Source organism: Sciurus vulgaris (assembly GCF_902686455.1).
Source record: "Sciurus vulgaris genome assembly, chromosome: 18".
NCBI lineage: Eukaryota > Metazoa > Chordata > Mammalia > Rodentia > Sciuridae > Sciurus > Sciurus vulgaris.
The window spans coordinates 22,957,374-22,974,178 of NC_136479.1; the positions used below are offsets into that span (position 1 = coordinate 22,957,374).

Consider the following 16,805-nt stretch of genomic DNA (forward strand, 5'->3'; position numbering starts at 1 on the left):
CCGCCCACCCCTCTCCGCACTTATTCAGTAAGCTTCAGAACGATTTTGCAGCTCCCGGCCGAAATGTGGCTAGTGAGAAGATATGAAGCTTTGTGACCTGCGTGGGCGGAGCCAGAGTCTCGCCAGGCCAGAACCTGCGGCCGGAAGTGTGCTTGTGTAGAAAGGCAGCCTGGAGGCGGGACAGGAAGTGTTCCCAAAGCGGAAGTTTCGGGGAAGATTTTGCATCTCGGACACTTCCTGTTTCCTAGTAACAATAGGAAGTGTCCGCGGAGGTGGGGGGTAGAGTTCTGGATCATACCAGCTGTGCCCTCTTCTCCCTACCTTCCTCCTCCTCCACCTTCGTCTTTTCTTCTTTCCTTGTTCTCCCCCTCTCCGGGAACCCTGGCTGACTGTCCGTGTGTGGGAGCGCGAGACCCTCCCAAGGCCACCCCCTGGGGCGCGCGGCTGCAGTTAGGGTAAGGGTCCCAGTGCGCAGGCGCGCTCTCGTTCGCGGTTCCCAACGGACGCGCCCGCGGCGGGAACGGGAAGGGGTCCGCCGTGCAAGGTAGGGGTCCTGAGAGGAAATTGGCAGAAGAGATGAGTGACGCAAGAAGACCTCGTCGGTGGTTGATTAGGGAAGGGGACTCTTGAGGGAAGGAGCTTTGGGAGGTGAGAATTCCGAGGGCAGATTCAGTGAGAGGGTTTAGAGTCACAGAGAAGAGTTGTATTGGTGTCCTATGGGAGTGAAGAGTCAGAATTGGAGAAGGCCAAGATGATTAAGAGGCACGAGAGTCTACTACTGAGAAAGCAAGGGCTTTGAGATGAAGACTGCCTCGGTCAGTGGGTTTCTCATTTGTAAACTGGATTAACTGGCATTGGAGTGTTAGGATTTAGTCACACGGTGAATATATTTACAATGCCTGGCACGTGGTACTGTTCACCATGAGTTGCTGTCATCATCAGTATTGAGAGGAAGTAGAAGAAAATTAAGAAAGGATGGTGAGGGTGAGGTAAGGCGGCTTGGCATAGAAAAAGTCGGCGATGAAATGAAATTCCAGTGTGAAATGAGGTGGGGACTTTTTTTTTTTTTTTTTTTTTTCCCCAAAATGGAAGATAGTTGGGTTTTAGTGAAGTAGGTAAAAGTTGGCAAAAGAGTTTTCTGGGAAGGAGACTTTGTGACACTGGAGAGACTAGAGTGAGGGGGAACAAACCAGTCCTTTCTTGGTAAGTGACTTCTAACTCTTAGGTCCTTAGTTGTCATCTGGAGAAAGTAGCTGCTTTTCACTGCTTCCAGACTACTTTATTTAGTTGAAGGATAAAGGAGAAAGGGTTGGACTTATCTTATTATTAAGCCCAGGAACAAGTCTAGTTTCCTTGTTTAGGTGTCATAGAAGTTTTTTGTTTTCACAGAATTAGAGAGTATATGGTTAGGAACAGTAGGCCTTTTGGATCTAGTCTGAAAGACATGATAATAGGTTAGTGATCAGAAGTGAATTATTCTGTAGACTTCTATTTCCTTATCTTTTAGGGATGACTTAAGCCTAGAGGAACTCCCATGTTTGGGGAGCTTGTGCATAGGGAGGCCTTACATCATGGTGCCCCCAGATTAGATCTAGTAGAAAGTAGGTCCCTGGGCATTGATGATTGGAGAACCTCTCAGTGACCTCTGGTGAACTTGTTGCTCATAGAACCAAGAGTCAAAGTTAATTTCAGGCCAAATTTGATAACTGCCCCCTCTCCCTAGGCCTTGGCTCCTCCACCAGAAGAAGATGCTGCTGCCACCTGTCTGTTCCTCCTGAACCATCAGTTTTCTGTCACATTGACCCATGGAGGACACGCCCCTCTCACTCAGCTGCTCTGACTGTCAGCGTCACTTTCCTAGCATCCCAGAACTGTCACGGCACCGAGAATTGCTCCATCCATCTCCCAATCAGGATAGTGAGGAAGTTGACAGCATCCCTCGGCCCTACCGCTGTCAGCAGTGTGGGCGGGGCTACCGTCACCCAGGTAGCCTGGTCAACCACCGCCGAACCCACGAGACTGGCCTTTTCCCTTGTACGACCTGTGGCAAGGACTTTACTAATCCCATGGCCCTCAAGAGCCACATGAGGACTCATGCTCCCGAAGGCCGGCGCAGGCGCAGGCCCCCCCGCCCCAAAGAAGCCATTCCAAGTGTCCAGAGTGAGACAGTGTCCACTGACTCCTGGGACCAAAAGCTTGGCCCTGGGGAAGGCTGGGGAAACCAGACAAAACATACAAAAGACACACCTGACTGTGAGTCTGGATCTGACCCCAGGGCAACCTCTGGCACTTGGGAAGATCTGCCCACCAGACAAAGGGAAAGCTGGGAAAACCAACCAGATCCTGAGGAGGGTGCAGAGGTCTGGGGGCCCACCACCAATTCTGCCAGAACTCCACCTCTCCCAACTCCAGCAAGCAGCCTCCTTAGCAATTTGGAACAGTATCTGGCTGAATCGGTAGTGAACTTCACTGGGGGACAAGAGCTTACCCAGTCTCCTGTTGAGGAGGAACGGCGGTACAAGTGCAGTCAATGTGGTAAGACCTACAAACATGCTGGGAGCCTCACCAATCACCGCCAGAGCCACACCCTGGGTGTTTATCCTTGTGCCATCTGCTTCAAAGAGTTCTCTAACCTCATGGCTCTGAAGAACCATTCCCGACTGCATGCCCAATATCGGCCTTACCACTGTCCTTATTGCCCTCGTGCCTTCCGGCTCCCCCGAGACCTGTTGGAACACCAGCAGTCCCATGAGGTTGAAAGGCAGGAGCAACAGTGGGACGAGAAAGGGATGCCCACCACCAATGGTCATATAGATGAGAGCAACCAGGACCAGCTACCTAGTACACAGATGCTGAATGGCTCTGGGGAGCTAGAAGACAGTGGCCTGGAAGAATACCGGCCTTTCCGCTGTGGGGACTGTGGCCGTACTTACCGCCATGCTGGGAGCCTCATCAACCATCGAAAGAGTCATCAGACAGGTGTCTACCCCTGCTCAATCTGTTCCAAACAGTTGTTCAATGCAGCTGCTCTCAAAAACCATGTGCGGGCTCATCATAGGCCTCGGCAAGGAGCTGGGGAAGATGGACAGTCATCAGTACCACCAGCTCCCTTGCTGTTGACTGAGACCACCCACAGAGAAGATGGAGTCTCTGCTGCCACCCTGGACCATCGCCCCTATAAGTGCAATGAGTGTGGTCGAGCTTACCGCCACCGGGGAAGCCTGGTGAACCACCGCCACAGCCATCGGACAGGAGAATACCAGTGCTCACTATGTCCCCGAAAGTACCCCAACCTCATGGCCCTGCGCAACCATGTGCGGGTACATTGCAAGGCTGCTCGCCGAAGTGCAGACCCAAGGACTGAGGGTCCCCCAAGCCACCTCAAGGTGGAACTCCCACCTGACCCAGTGGGAGCAGAGGCAGCTCTGCACACAGATCAGGGACCCTTGTGCAAACATGAAGAGGAGGCCACTGATATCCCCCCAGTAGCAAATGGGACATCACCACAGATATGTAGCATCTGTGGGATGCTCTTTGAAGATCCTGACAGTCTTGAACATCATGTCCTGACCCATAGGGCAGGGGAAGTGGAAAAGAGAACAGAGACTACAGTGTCACCTCCTCGGGCATTTGCCTGCCGAGACTGTGGGAAGAGCTACCGACACTCGGGTAGCCTTATCAACCACAGGCAGACTCACCAGACAGGGGACTTCAGTTGTGGGGCCTGTGCCAAGCACTTCCACACCATGTCTGCCATGAAGAACCATTTGCGACGCCATAGTCGACGGCGGAGCAGGCGGCATCGGAAGCGGTCTGCCAATAAGGCAGAAGCCAAACTCCCACCAGGGGGGACCTGGGTCCAGGAGTTGGAAGACAATGGGGGCCCAGACCGTTCCCAAGGACCTTTAGGGGAAAGTCCTTGTAGGACTGAAGGCAACTTGGAAAATGATGGGGACTGTTTGCAGGCTGAATCTGAAGGTGACAAATGTGAGCTTGAGAGGAATGAGGCCAGTGATAAAGAGAGCAGAGACACTGAGGACAGAGTACAAAGTAAGGAGGCCTGTTTTTTTGACAATTTGGACATCCCAGGTAATGAGGAAGGCAACGGGACTCACTTCTGTATTGGCCTTACTGGGATGGACAAAGACCAGAAACCAACTACTGACCAGCCTAACTCTTCTTCCCACTCTGCTGAAACTGTTACCAGCTGGCAGTCTGAGGTGGCTCACACATGTTCTGACTGTGGGCGCTCTTTCCCCCATGCTACTGGCCTCCTAAGTCATAGGCCCTGCCACCCACCAGGTATCTATCAGTGCTCTCTGTGCCCAAAGGAGTTTGACTCTCTGCCTGCCCTGCGCAGTCACTTCCAGAACCATGGGCCAGGGGAGGTGGTCTCAGCACAGCCTTTCCTCTGCTGCCTCTGTGGTATGATCTTCCCTGGGCGGACTGGCTACAAGCTTCACTGGCGCCAGGCTCACAATTCCTCTGGCATGACTGAGGGCTCAGAGGAGGAGGGGGAAGAGGAAGGAGCAGCAGAGGTAGCCTCCACCCATACTCCTCCACTGCAGCTCTCAGAAGCAGAGCTGCTGAATCAGCTGCAGCGGGAGGTGGAAGCATTGGATGGGGCAGGTTATGGACATATCTGTGGCTGCTGTGGTCAGACCTATGATGACCTGGGGAGCCTGGAACGTCACCACCAAACTCAGAGTTCAGAAAACACCACAGACAAGGCTCCCACCTGCTTGGAAATGTTAGGTGATGCCACGGAGGTGGTTGCTAACAGTGTCTTTGAGGGCACAGTGACCCCGGTCTCTGGAGAGGGTGGGGACACAAAATCTGAAGAGGAAGTGGGTGGCACAGTTGCAGACAGCCTTTGCATGCAGGTTGATGAAAGTTTTCTGGAGGCCCAGCCCCGACCCTTTCGCTGCAACCAGTGCGGCAAGACCTATCGCCACGGGGGCAGCCTGGTGAACCACCGCAAGATCCACCAGACTGGGGACTTCATCTGTCCTGTTTGCTCCCGCTGCTACCCCAACCTGGCTGCCTACCGTAATCATCTGCGGAACCACCCTCGCTGCAAAGGTGCTGAGCCTCAAGTGGGACCCATCCCGGAGGCAGGAGGCAGTAGTGAGCCCCAGAATGTGACAGAGAAGAGGCCAGAGCAGGCAGAAATGGGCAAGCTCCAGGAAGAACTTAAAGTGGAACCCCTGGAGGAGGTGGCTAAGGTGAAGGAAGAGGCATGGGAAGAGACCACTGTGAAGGGGGAAGATACAGAGCCAAGGTTGGAGACAGCAGAGAAGGGCTGTCAGACAGAGGCTAGCTCTGAGCGGCCCTTCAGCTGTGAGGTGTGTGGCCGCTCATACAAACATGCTGGTAGCCTCATCAATCACCGCCAGAGCCACCAGACTGGCCACTTTGGCTGTCAGGCCTGCTCTAAGGGCTTTTCAAACCTCATGTCTCTCAAGAACCACCGGCGTATCCACGCAGACCCTCGGCGTTTCCGCTGCAGTGAATGTGGGAAAGCATTTCGTCTGAGAAAACAGCTGTGTAGTCACCAACGAGTCCATTTTGAGCGGCGCGGGGGTACCCAAAAGCTGACCCGAGAAGATCGTCCCTTTCGATGTGGTCAGTGTGGGCGGACCTACCGCCATGCAGGCAGCCTCCTGAACCACCGGCGCAGCCATGAGACAGGCCAATACAGCTGCCCCACTTGCCCCAAGACTTACTCAAACCGCATGGCCCTAAAGGACCATCAGAGGCTGCACTCTGACAGTCGGCGACGGCGGGCAGGCCGGTCCCGGCGGGCAGCTGTACGCTGTGCTCTTTGTGGCCGGGGCTTTCCTGGCCGGGTATCTCTGGAGCGGCACCTTAGGGAGCATGAGGAAAAGACAAAACAGGAGCAGACCAATGGTCATGGAGACCCAAATGGTACAGAAGGCAGTGAGGAGAACTTAGCCAATGATCTGGGACTTGAAGACAGGTCAGGTGGTATTGAGGCAGTACCCCAGATGGAAGATGGAGCCATGAGACCAGGGGAACACAGTCAGAGCCCCATTAGGGCAGAAGGTGCAGAAGCTGCAGAGCCAGTTTTGTGGGGCATGAGGAAGACAGATGGGTGGCAAGAAGAGAGGAGACTGAGGAATCACAGTAGAGATTGGGTTCCACAGGGTCAGCTGTTAATCAAGCCAGAAGACAAATCAGAAGATACTGTCTCCAGTAGCCCTTGCCATCTTGCTCACAGCCAGTCCAATGGACCTAGTCTGAGTCACATGGATAGCTGGGATGATGGAGACAGCAGCTCTCAGCCCCAGCCAGAGAGCCATTCATATTCTTGTAGCCAATGTGGTAAGACCTTTTGCCAGTCAGATGACCTTTCAAACCATAATACCCATAAGACAGATCGCCACTATTGCCTGCTCTGCTCCAAGGATTTCTTAAATCCTGTAGCCACTAAGAGTCACAGCCACAACCATATAGCTGCCCAGACTCTTGCCTGCCCTGACTGTGGCAAGGCCTTTCAGTGCCACCATGAACTGGTCACCCATCTGCAGACCCATGCCAAGGGCTACAGTCAGATGCCAAGTCAGGTAGAGGAGGCTGTAGGTTCCCAAGCTGGAACTCTGGAAGACAAAGCTGGTCTTTCTGGTCAAGAGAAAGCTCAGGAGGCCCCTTCACAATACCCCAGGGCTCCAGAAGAGAATGCTGAGCAAACTAGTGAAGGGCAAGGAGTAAATTCCACAGCAGCTGAAGACAAGGAGCGGCCTTTCCGCTGTGCCCAGTGTGGGCGTTCCTACCGCCATGCTGGGAGCCTGCTGAACCACCAGAAGGCCCACACCACTGGACTGTATCCCTGCTCCCTGTGCCCTAAACTTCTGCCTAACCTGCTGTCGCTTAAGAACCATGGAAGGACCCACACAGATCCCAAACGCCACCGCTGCAACATCTGTGGCAAGGCCTTCCGGACAGCTGCCCGGCTGGAGGGCCATGGACGAGTCCATGCACCTAGGGAGGGACCCTTCACCTGCCCCCATTGTCCCCGTCACTTCCGCCGCCGAATCAGCTTCCTGCAGCATCAGCAGCAGCACCAAGGAGAATGGACAGTGACCAGCTCTGGTAAGGGCATGAGTGGACTTGGGTAGAGGATTGAAGGGTCCCAGAAAGAGTGGGGGCATTAGGGGAAGGTGAAACTGGGCTCTAAGAAAGAGTGGGGGCATTAGGGGAAGGTGAAACTGGGCTCTAAGGTGGGTGTGAGACAAGGAATGGGAAGAGTTACATGTATTCCAAGAGGGTGGGGGACCTGGAGTGAATAAACTATTTTAAGGATGCTATCTTTAGAGCAACTGAGATCTGAACCATTCACTGTTGTCAGGGAAATGCCATAAGCTGAGGTCTACCATAAGGTCTGCATTATATGCTCCACCCCAGAGGTGAGCTGAGGTGTCTTTCAGGCTTCATGTGCTGAGAGTGTAGTAGGGGTGGACTCTTAAGGGGCCAAGGAGCTATCACTGCAATAAAGCAGGTTGGATTTTGGGATCTATCCTGGGCTCACACATAAAGATATGGGTCAAGGGGTTGTGGTTGTGGCTCAGTGGTAGAGCGCTTACCTAGCATGTGTGAGGCGAGTCTGTCAACATCTAACAAAAATATATAAACAAAAAAAAAAAAAAAAAAAAAAGATATGGGTCAGACTCATTTTGAAATCCCATTGACTCTTCAAATAAGCTCTTTGGGGTGTAGGATAGAGAGTGGGCCAGCTGAAAGGCAGCCCTAGCTATTTTAGAGGCACCATAGGGGAAGCACACATGCTTTGTTAACTAAAAGGCTAAAATTTACATCTAATCCCCTTTCCCCTAAACTGAGACTTGAAGCTCATCATTTAACCTCTCAGGGATTCACCTTCCTTGTTTATATAATCGAATATTAATACCAAGCCATTGTGAGATAAATAGTCTGATGGTTTGGGGCAGTACAAGGTAGGAGGTACTGGTCTGGGGCACATGTAGCTGTGTGGTCTATAGCCAAAGAGGAACGTCTTTTTGTTTCATTGGTAGGGGAGGGAGTAACTGGGTATCTGTTGGCTACCACATCTAGAAACCCTCCTGATTCAGCCAGTAATGATTTTCAGAGAAAAAGATGAAGTCATTCATTTTGCGTAGATTTTTTTCTTTCTCTGAATGGGCATGGGTGAGGAATTATTGGGAATCCCAGGATTCCTGGGTTTTCATATGGTGGGGTAGAGGGAATGTCCTCTACGCTGGGAGAGGTATGGGGTCAGCCCCCTCAGTCAGTGACTGCTTTTTCCTGTACTACTTTATGGCTTCACTACTGACTGCTGTGGAAATTGGGTCACTGGTCAGTACCAGTTCCCTGTACCTCTTTCCCTACATCTTTTCTCTGCTTTTTTTCTTGGAAACTAGACCTCTAATCCTTTCCTATGACTGTTGCCCATATCTCTTTTTCTTCCCTTTAGTCAACTCTTATGTTCTTCCACTGGCCATCTTTTTTAGGATCCAGCCAAACCACCCTTTCCACCTGCAATTCCCCCACCCCCTGCATGTCTTTAACTGGAGGACTGAGTCACAGATAATTGTTTCTTTGAAGCCTTGCTGGGCTGTAGCAACAGTAGTTATTAGCCCCTGTCTCTCATACTCTATCAAGAGGGGATCTCAGTGTAGACTTGCCTCCACCCAGCCTGTTGAAGGACAAAGCTGTGGAGGAGTGGGACATCCTATTTCTTCAGCAAGCCCTGGGCTCGCTCCCTCCACCTCCTCTAGAAAGGAGGACCCATTCCATATAGTGGCCACGAAAGATGGGTGTCCCAAGATGTTGACACTTCACCAGAGCTTAACAGGGGAGAGGATGGTGGGCAACAGTCCACTGGGAGCTAAAGGGATGACTCCCAGTATAAAAGATTTCTTATGACTTCAAGGGAAATGGAGTAAGTTAGCCAGTTGGGAAAATAATTGGGAATCCTAGAATTCCTGGACTTTCATATGGGCCTCCAGGGCCATGAGCAGGAAGGAATGGCCTGCAGGACTGGGGACATGTGGCATCTGCCCCCACAAGTTGGTGACCTCCTTTCTCTCTCTCCCCAGGAGCCCCAGTGGCACCAGCGACAGGCAGAGGGGATTTGTCATTGCCCCCTCCACCCACTCCCACGACCCTACTTCTGGACCCTTCATCCCAGTGGCCTGCAGACCTCAGCTTCTCCCTCTGAACTTCAAGTCTCCAAAGATCAGAACGTTGGGGGGGGGGGGGGGTTCAGGCAGAGAGGGGCTTGATCTCCTTGTTTTGCTCAGGAGTAGTTTGGGCATCCCCATCTCTTTTCTCCTCTCCCCGTGAAGAAGACCCACATCTGGCTTCTTTCCCCAGAAGGGATGGGTCGTTCCTCATGTCCTTGCCCTTGAAGGACCTCCTTCCCCCAGCGTTTGTCACCATGCTCTTCCTGGTGCCAGGCTCTGCCAAGGTGCTGGGCCACCCTCACCAGCTAGATTCCAACACTGGGGTGTGGCAGATTCAGAGAGTACCAGGAGTGGGAATGTTGCCTGTGGAAGGGGAGCCTTTTGCTACAGTTTGTAACTTATTTTCTAAAGTCTATTTTGTAACAATTTATTTAAGTTTAAAAAAATGGAAAATTGCTCCCCCCAAAAAAAGGAAGTTTCAAAACAAATGATTGGTGTGATTGTGTCTGGAGAATGAAGGCTAGGGGAACTGGGGATTCCTGCATTGGAGAGCAGAGCTGAGTGTGGGAACATCCACAGGTGACATCCCTGTCTTGCAGCACAGAGTGTGGGAGCATCTTCCCATCTGGGCAGGCTCCTTTCCACAACCAGATGGGCTGTTGGGCTGTCCCAGGGACTGGAACTACACATGGTGGGGAGGCGGGTGCAGAGGTGTTGATGTGGGAGTTGCCTCACTTTTCTCGCGTCCTGTGAACAGCCTAGAGAGTCACCTGTCAACAGCTGGCTGGTTGACCTGTTGAGGTGAAAAATGAGGGTGGGGTTGGCTTCATCCTCACAACTCTGTTCCCTCCCTTGAAAGAATAGCATCTGTCTTAGTTCCTGTGGCAGATGAGAATACTGAGGCTGAAAGAGGTTGAGAGGCCTATTCCCTACAATCCACATGGGTCTGTCCAGTGCTCTTCCCCACCCAAGTCAGCTAAAGGTGGGTTAGAATAGTGCCCTCCCTAAACTGAGAGAGAAGGACAGTTCATCAAGAAGGCCTCAGGGTCACATACTCCAGTTGGCCAGACAGCTTCCAGCCTCAACCTCAGGTTCTGGCTCCTCAGCGAAGTAGACCTGCCAGTCCAAACTGCTGATCCATTCCTCATAGGCAGGGAGTGCTGTGAAGACCGCAGGTTGTGCAGGGCCTTGGCAGGCATCCCCAAAGCTGTGTAGCCCAGCCAGGAACCATGTGCCCCTCACCTTGTGCACCAGTGGTGCTCCAGACAAGCCCTGTCAGGTCAGGTGACACTGGGTGACTTCCTTTTTCCTTTAGGCAACTGGGGAAAGCAGAAGGGGCTAGGGACTGAATCTCTGGCAATTTGGGGGATAGTTGGCCCAAAGGATTACTTTCAGGTGGGAGGCAGAGGTAAAGGGCAAGCCTGACAGGTCTTTTCATGAACTGCAGGGTGAGGGAATGCTGGAGGTCTGTTGGGTATGGTTTGAGGAACTGGGCCTTACCTCACAGTGGGGCAGCTCACCCACAACACTGGTACACACCATCCCTGGCAAAATGGGGATGTCATCACTTCCAGGGGCTGCATGCAGACGACTGCAGGCCCTTGGCCCCAGGAGAGTCACAGGTACCATCTGGGGAGAGCTGATCCCTATAGGAAAAGGGAAAAGAATCAATGTCCCAGTGGCCTTTAGGCTGGATGGACAACTGCTAATGGCCCTCGTTCTACATACCTGCTCCTTGACGGGCCATACCCAGGACCCAGCCACGTTCCCCATCAGGCAGGTGGTGGTCAGTGTAGGGCAGGCAAAGGGGCCGCACTTTGGGGCCCAGTGTCACAGGTTGGGCCAACAGCAAGAGGGCCACATCGTAGCCCCCCTCAGGGTGGGTATAGGCCCCATGCAAGATGAGTTGCTTCAGGCTGTGCTCCTCTGGTTCAGCCCCTAGCCCTATACTCCATTCCTCTAGGGTCTGGCGCCTGTGCAGAGGCAGCATTGAGAGCACTGGGTAACAGAACTGGGGCAAGGGGCACAAAGGAGAGAGGTGCAGGAGCTCACCCAATGAAGCAGTGTGCAGCAGTCAGCACCACCTCCTCTGACACTAGTGCTCCACCACAGGCCAGTCTCCCCTGGTGCTTCAGCCTGGCATCCCAGGGCCACTGGGAGGGGGCTCCTGCCTGGGGATCCTCTGTCCTCAAGGATCCACAGGCTGAAAAAGATGGATTACATCATTTGACCTAAGTGCTCATTAGGTGCCAGGCCCTGTGCTTAAATACTTACCATATGCTATCAAATCTTCTCAATATCTTTTTTTAAAAATTTTTTTGGTACTGGGAATTGAACCCAGGGGCACTCAACCACTGAGCCACATCCCCAACCCTTTCCATATTTTATTTAGAGACAGGGTCTCACTAAGTTGCTGAAGCAGGCTTAGAACTCGAGATCCTTCTGCCTCAACCTCCCAAGCCTCTGGGATTACAGGCATGTGCCACCACACATGACTTCAATATCCTTTTAAATTGACTTTTGTTACCCTCATTATCAAAGATAACTGAAGTTCCTGAGAAGATAACTGTAGTTCCTGAGAAGTTAAGTGACTTTCTAGCTCTGAAACCAAGAGCAAGTAGCAGATTTGGGATTCAGAAGTCAAGCCTACCTGGAAGTGGTGATGCAGGCCTGTGATCCCAGCTACTCAGGAGGCTGAGACAGGAGGATCACAAATAAGAGGACAGCCTGGGAAATTTTGCAAGACCCTCAAAATAATCAAAAGGTTTGGGAATGTAGCTCAGTGAAAGGGTGCTCCTGGGTTCAAAAGCTAGACCTGAGGACTGGGGTTGTGGCTCAGTGAAAGAGCACTTGCCTAACGTGTGAGGTGCTGGGTTCAATTCTCAGCACTATATATAAATAAATGAATAAAATAAAGGTCCATCAACATCTTTAAAAATATCTTAAAGCCAGGATTGACTCTAAACTCAGATGGTCTGACAGTGCTCTGCCCTGCTCATTACTCCCCCGCCCCACCCGTCTGCATCCCTCCAGGCCTGGACTGGCTCCAGAATGCCTGGCTCACTGGTGCTTCTCTCAACATCAAGACATAGCTTCCTTCCCAGGAATTATTTTGCATGCAATTTGCATGTCAGTCACTTAATGCCAGGTATCTGAGTGGTGCCCTGCCCTGTCTCATTGAATCTGTGCAGAAGCTTGTAGCATCCCAAAAAAAACCTCCACTCAAATCTCAGTGATCCCTTTCCTTACCTAAACTCCAAACTCATAAAGCTCCAATCATCCTATGCCTCTCAGCCCCAGTGGGGCTATTCCCATCCCAAGGGCTGAAAGAGACCTTAAAAGCTTCCTCATTCATCCCTTGATAGTGTTGTATCAACTTTCTATTCTGAACTGAAGTTTGCTTCACTGTGGTTTCCACCTGCTGCCCAGAAGTCCTCATGCAGGCCTTAGTATTCCCATACATCCCCACTGTGAACACCCCCTGCTCATACCTACACAGCTGTCCTCATCACTGGTCTCCAGAGTCCCTGGGTTCTGGGCCAGGAAGGCTGCCCCCTGAGCTTGAGCCTGCAGCCAGGAGCTGTGAGCAGCTGTGTCAGTCAGCAGCACAGGATTGTCCTCCTGGGCACATCTTGATGCAAAGCTGATGATACCAGCCTGAACCCAATGTCCATCAGGCTCACGGCACAGCACAGGACCTCCAGAATCTCCCTGGAGACAGGCAATGGAGACAAGGACAGATACCCTGTGACTTCAGCTCTTCTATTCTCTGTGGATTAAGCCCCCAGCCCAAGATTAGGTTGTTTCCCCTGTTCCCTTCCCTTCAGACCTGACAAGGCCCCTGCACCCCAGGCTGAGCACCCCCACACAGCATTCCCAGCCTGGCTGGGCTAGCCAGGAGCCTCTGATGCAGCCGGTTGTAGAGACAGTTACACGTGGGGCGGCTGATTAGACGCAGGCGCAGATTCCGTAGGGTCCTGGGAACTGGCAAAAGAGATAGGGACTGTGGCTGGAGTCTGAATTCTAGGAAGCAAGGGAGACTTAGGGCTGGGACAGTCAAGAGATGAGACTGTGTGTCATTGGGCAAGCAGAATGCCTCTTTGGACTTTCGGCTAGGACAGCACTTACCATCACTGGTGTCTTGATCCCAGCCAGTGGCCCAGCAAGAAGCTCCAAAGGGAAAGCGATGGACAGGTTGGGGCAGGCAGAGGGGTGTGTGGGCCGTGGGGTGGGCAAGCTGAAGCAAGGCCAGGTCTGAGCCCTGGCTGTAGTGGTTATAGGCCTTGGGCAACTGTAGGGCAGCCACCCCAACCTCCTCAGCCCCTGGGCTTAACCCCTCACGATGCAGAGAACCCAGGACAACGGACCAGGAGCTCAGTTCTGTTGCTGCTGCCCTGGAATGGGAAAGGTAAGACCCACACTGCTGAGTGCAAGGAGAGACAATGACGCCATAGGACATAGCATAGGTAGGTGGAAGATGGGAAGATATCAGTCCATGGTTTTAAGCACAGCCCTTCCCTTCTCTCAAGCTCAGTCATTTGTAAAGTTTCTACCATGAAAGGTTGTTGTTAAAATTAACTTGATAATATGTACCTGGCACATGGCAGATTCTCAAATGGCATTTTATTATTCTAGGTGCAGGGACCAGTTTTGTGGGGCATGGGGACAAATTATCCACCCCTAAGCCAGAGACCCTGTCTGACCCCAACCATGACTCACTTTTCAAAGCAGTGGGCGGCAGTGAGAACCCAGGTGTCTGCCACCAGGGAGCCGCTGCAGATGTGGACTCCCTGCCTCCTCACACTGGCCTGCCAGGGCCATTCACCAGGTGCTGTGTTGCCTTCCTGAGGCTTGGGGGGACCAGGGCCACGCTGCCCACAGACTGTGGAGAGAGATGGGTCACAGTGACTTCTGACCCCTGTCCTGCCTCCACTCCAGGCCTGACCCAGACCTAAGTAAGATCCAGCCTCCATGTCCCCATATCTTTCCCCAGAGCTTACCACGCTGAGCTGCTTGAAGACCTGGTGGGGAGGGGAAAGAGACACAGGTGAGGCTTGGGTGCACCCTACCTGCCCAGCCCAGGCTCAGTGGGATAGTCCCTGGGTCCTTACCTATGACTCTGGCTATCTCACCAGCCCCTCCCAAAATGAAAATATTTATATGAGGCCGAGAAACAGCTTTTATTGGAACCCATTCAGAGTGTACACTCAGTAATTAGTCCTCCTCCCTCAGCTGTGCTCATCACTCCTGGGCCTGAGAAGCAGAGCCTGGGGTTCAGCTTGGGACCAGACCAACCTTCCTTTAGGCTTCAGAACCCCCAACTCCTGCCCCCAGCACTGAGTCAGGGAGGCAGCCTGTCTGTAGAGAGCATTAGCTTAATTGTCTCTTCAACTATGGAAGCCTAAGAAGAAGGATTAGAGGCCTATGTCACGTCCAAGAGGGGAAAGGCCCTAAAAGATTCAGACTGACTCCACCCCTGTTCTAACAATTCAGACTTCCCAGCTTCCCAGGAGCTGCCTGGGATTCTACCAAAGGGTCCCTGCCTTGCCTCTTCTCCATACATAGGGCATACACCTGCCCATTGAACATCTGAGCTGGGAGATCCAAGATGTGATGGAGGAAAGACAACACCTAGGCCAGGGTGGGGGCCCTGAACTTGCCCGAGGTAAGTCTGAAAGCAGAGAGGCAGACCACATAACATACACACATAGGTAGGACTACCCAGAGATACAATGATAGTCCCTGCAGACACAGATTAACCCTGCTTGAGAAAATCACACCCATTTTGACTCAGCTGGTCACATATCCCCTGCCCCAACAACCACAATGATATTACCTTAGGTAGACTGTTGCCCCACAGACAGGATTCCTCACCAAACTCCAGGGGCAGCGAAGCAAAGCAGAGGGTGGCCTGTAAACCCCTGCCATGTCACTCCCCACTCCCTCACCAATGGGTGGCTTACCCTCTATAAGGACCACCACTCCTAGGATGAGCAGTTCTGGTCCCCAGCTCTGCTTCATGCTGCTCCAGGCCACTCTGCCGCCTGTGCTCTGGTTCTCAGAGAAGCCACCTGGGTCTCCCTGGCTCCACCTCTGCTCCACCCCCAGTTGGCTAGTAGTCAGGAGTCATGGCTTTTCCTGGACTGGAGTGTAGCCAGCAGCTCTTAGCTTTGGGGTTGGGGCTGTGTGACCCCAGGGCTGGTCCATCACCCCTCTCTGGGCCTTGACCATGAAGTCATACTTCCTGGGTTCAAATCCCAGTTCCTCCTTTTACTACTTAAGTCACCTTGGACAGTTAACTTGTCTGTGCCTTGTCAGAAAAACTCAGAATTGATGCTGGGCATGGTGGCACACGCCTGTAATCCCAGTGACTTGGGAGGTTAAGGCAGAAGGATCACAAGTTCAAGCCAACCTCAGCAACTTAGTGAAACCCTGTCTCAAAATAAAAATGCCTGGGGATGTGGCTCAGTGGTTAAAACCCCCTGGGTTCAATCCCTGATACAAACAAAAAACTCAGGAGTTGTTGTTGAATGTGAAAATGCTCTGATGAGAGCCTGGCTTCCAGTAAACTCGCTCCCAGCATAGAAACATTCCCTCAGAACTATGAAGGGCATGGTTGGCAGACCCTCCTAGTTTCCATTTTTATTTTGGCTTCCCTGCCTCTCTCAGGGCCAGGTAGGCTCACATACCTTCTCCCTATTTCTGCTTCAGAGACAGTATGTACAAAGCTAGGTTTTGGATCAAGTCTCTGTGCTGTTTGCTGGTAATGAACCTATGGCAAATTCCAACACTTCTCTGAGCCTGCTGCCTTCCCAGGAAATAGGGTTACATTGGTGCCCACTTTTCTTACAAATGCTGGAAGATTCTCAGTTGGGAGAGAATACTTGAGGTGCATCTTTTTTCTCTGACTTCTCAGACCAGCCAGAAACCCCAAACCAGAAGCAGATAACAAGACTGGGGTGTAGCTTAGTGGTACTATGCTTGCCTCAAATGTGTGAGGCCCTCCACTGGGAAAAATAGAAAACAAAACAAAAACCCTGAGATCGCCCTAATTTTTTCCTGGCACTAGGTGTATGATCTTAGGCAAATTACAACCTCTGTGTACCTCAGGTTCCTCACCAAAATAGGAATTCTAATAGTTCTACCTCCTACAATTGCTACAGGATCAAATACATTAACACATTAACATAAATTCTTAAAATAGTATTTGGCATGTGGGCAAGTCCTCAGTACTTATCAGGAAAAACAAAAACACAACCTGGCCCTGACCTCCAAAGCTGCCAAGACTGGCTTGGGATGATAGATAAGGCAGTTGGAGGGACTGAGGTTAGATTACAGGAAGATGTTCCTAGCACACATGCCCAGAGCTAGAATGGCAGCTTGTCCTTGAAGGTGTGTGCGTGGAGGTCCGGCTCTTGTGGGCAGGAAGGACAAGCTGCCAGCCTATTTCCTGAGGGTGGGAGCTGATAGTGCCCCAGACCTTGCTGACTCCACATACTAGAGGTGAGACAAACCACAACCACCCTTCCCAGGCAGGCCCTCCACTCTCCCTCTGACTCATCCTTCCCAGTTCCAGAGAAGGCAACACTGGGGGAAGCCCAAAACCAGTATCCCTAGCAGACA

General features: G+C 52.1%; 2 protein-coding genes across 9 annotated transcripts; one reads left to right on the forward strand and one right to left on the reverse strand.

Annotated features, from left to right (window-relative positions):
* Positions 1-251: 251 nt before the first annotated feature.
* On the forward strand, positions 252-9,939 carry ZNF646 (zinc finger protein 646). Of its 4 annotated transcripts, none has more exons than XM_079120097.1 (3): positions 252-455; positions 1,724-7,181; positions 7,224-7,610. In XM_079120097.1, exon 2 carries the CDS (start codon positions 1,806-1,808, stop codon positions 7,137-7,139), a length of 5,334 nt encoding a protein of 1,777 aa, XP_078976223.1. In that variant the 5' UTR covers positions 252-455; positions 1,724-1,805; the 3' UTR covers positions 7,140-7,181; positions 7,224-7,610. The 4 variants fall into 4 exon arrangements, with proteins under 4 accessions (XP_078976223.1, XP_078976221.1, XP_078976220.1 ...); XM_079120095.1 differs by lacking the exon at positions 7,224-7,610 and adding an exon at positions 9,096-9,939 and having other exon boundaries at positions 253-544; positions 1,724-7,113; XM_079120094.1 differs by lacking the exon at positions 7,224-7,610 and adding an exon at positions 9,096-9,938 and having other exon boundaries at positions 253-455; positions 1,724-7,113.
* On the reverse strand, positions 9,838-16,672 carry PRSS53 (serine protease 53). Of its 5 annotated transcripts, XM_079120112.1 has the most exons (11): positions 15,146-16,672; positions 14,183-14,203; positions 13,902-14,064; positions 13,311-13,576; positions 13,012-13,166; positions 12,674-12,893; positions 11,235-11,385; positions 10,911-11,155; positions 10,683-10,828; positions 10,238-10,454; positions 9,838-9,975 (listed from the first exon to the last, which is right to left on the reverse strand). In XM_079120112.1, the coding sequence occupies exons 1-11, from the start codon at positions 15,201-15,203 to the stop codon at positions 9,956-9,958; spliced, it is 1,662 nt and encodes a 553-aa protein (XP_078976238.1). In that variant the 5' UTR covers positions 15,204-16,672; the 3' UTR covers positions 9,838-9,955. The 5 variants fall into 5 exon arrangements, with proteins under 5 accessions (XP_078976238.1, XP_078976235.1, XP_078976237.1 ...); XM_079120109.1 differs by having other exon boundaries at positions 13,012-13,576; XM_079120111.1 differs by lacking the exon at positions 15,146-16,672 and having other exon boundaries at positions 13,902-14,202.
* Between the last annotated feature and the right edge of the window lie 133 nt (positions 16,673-16,805).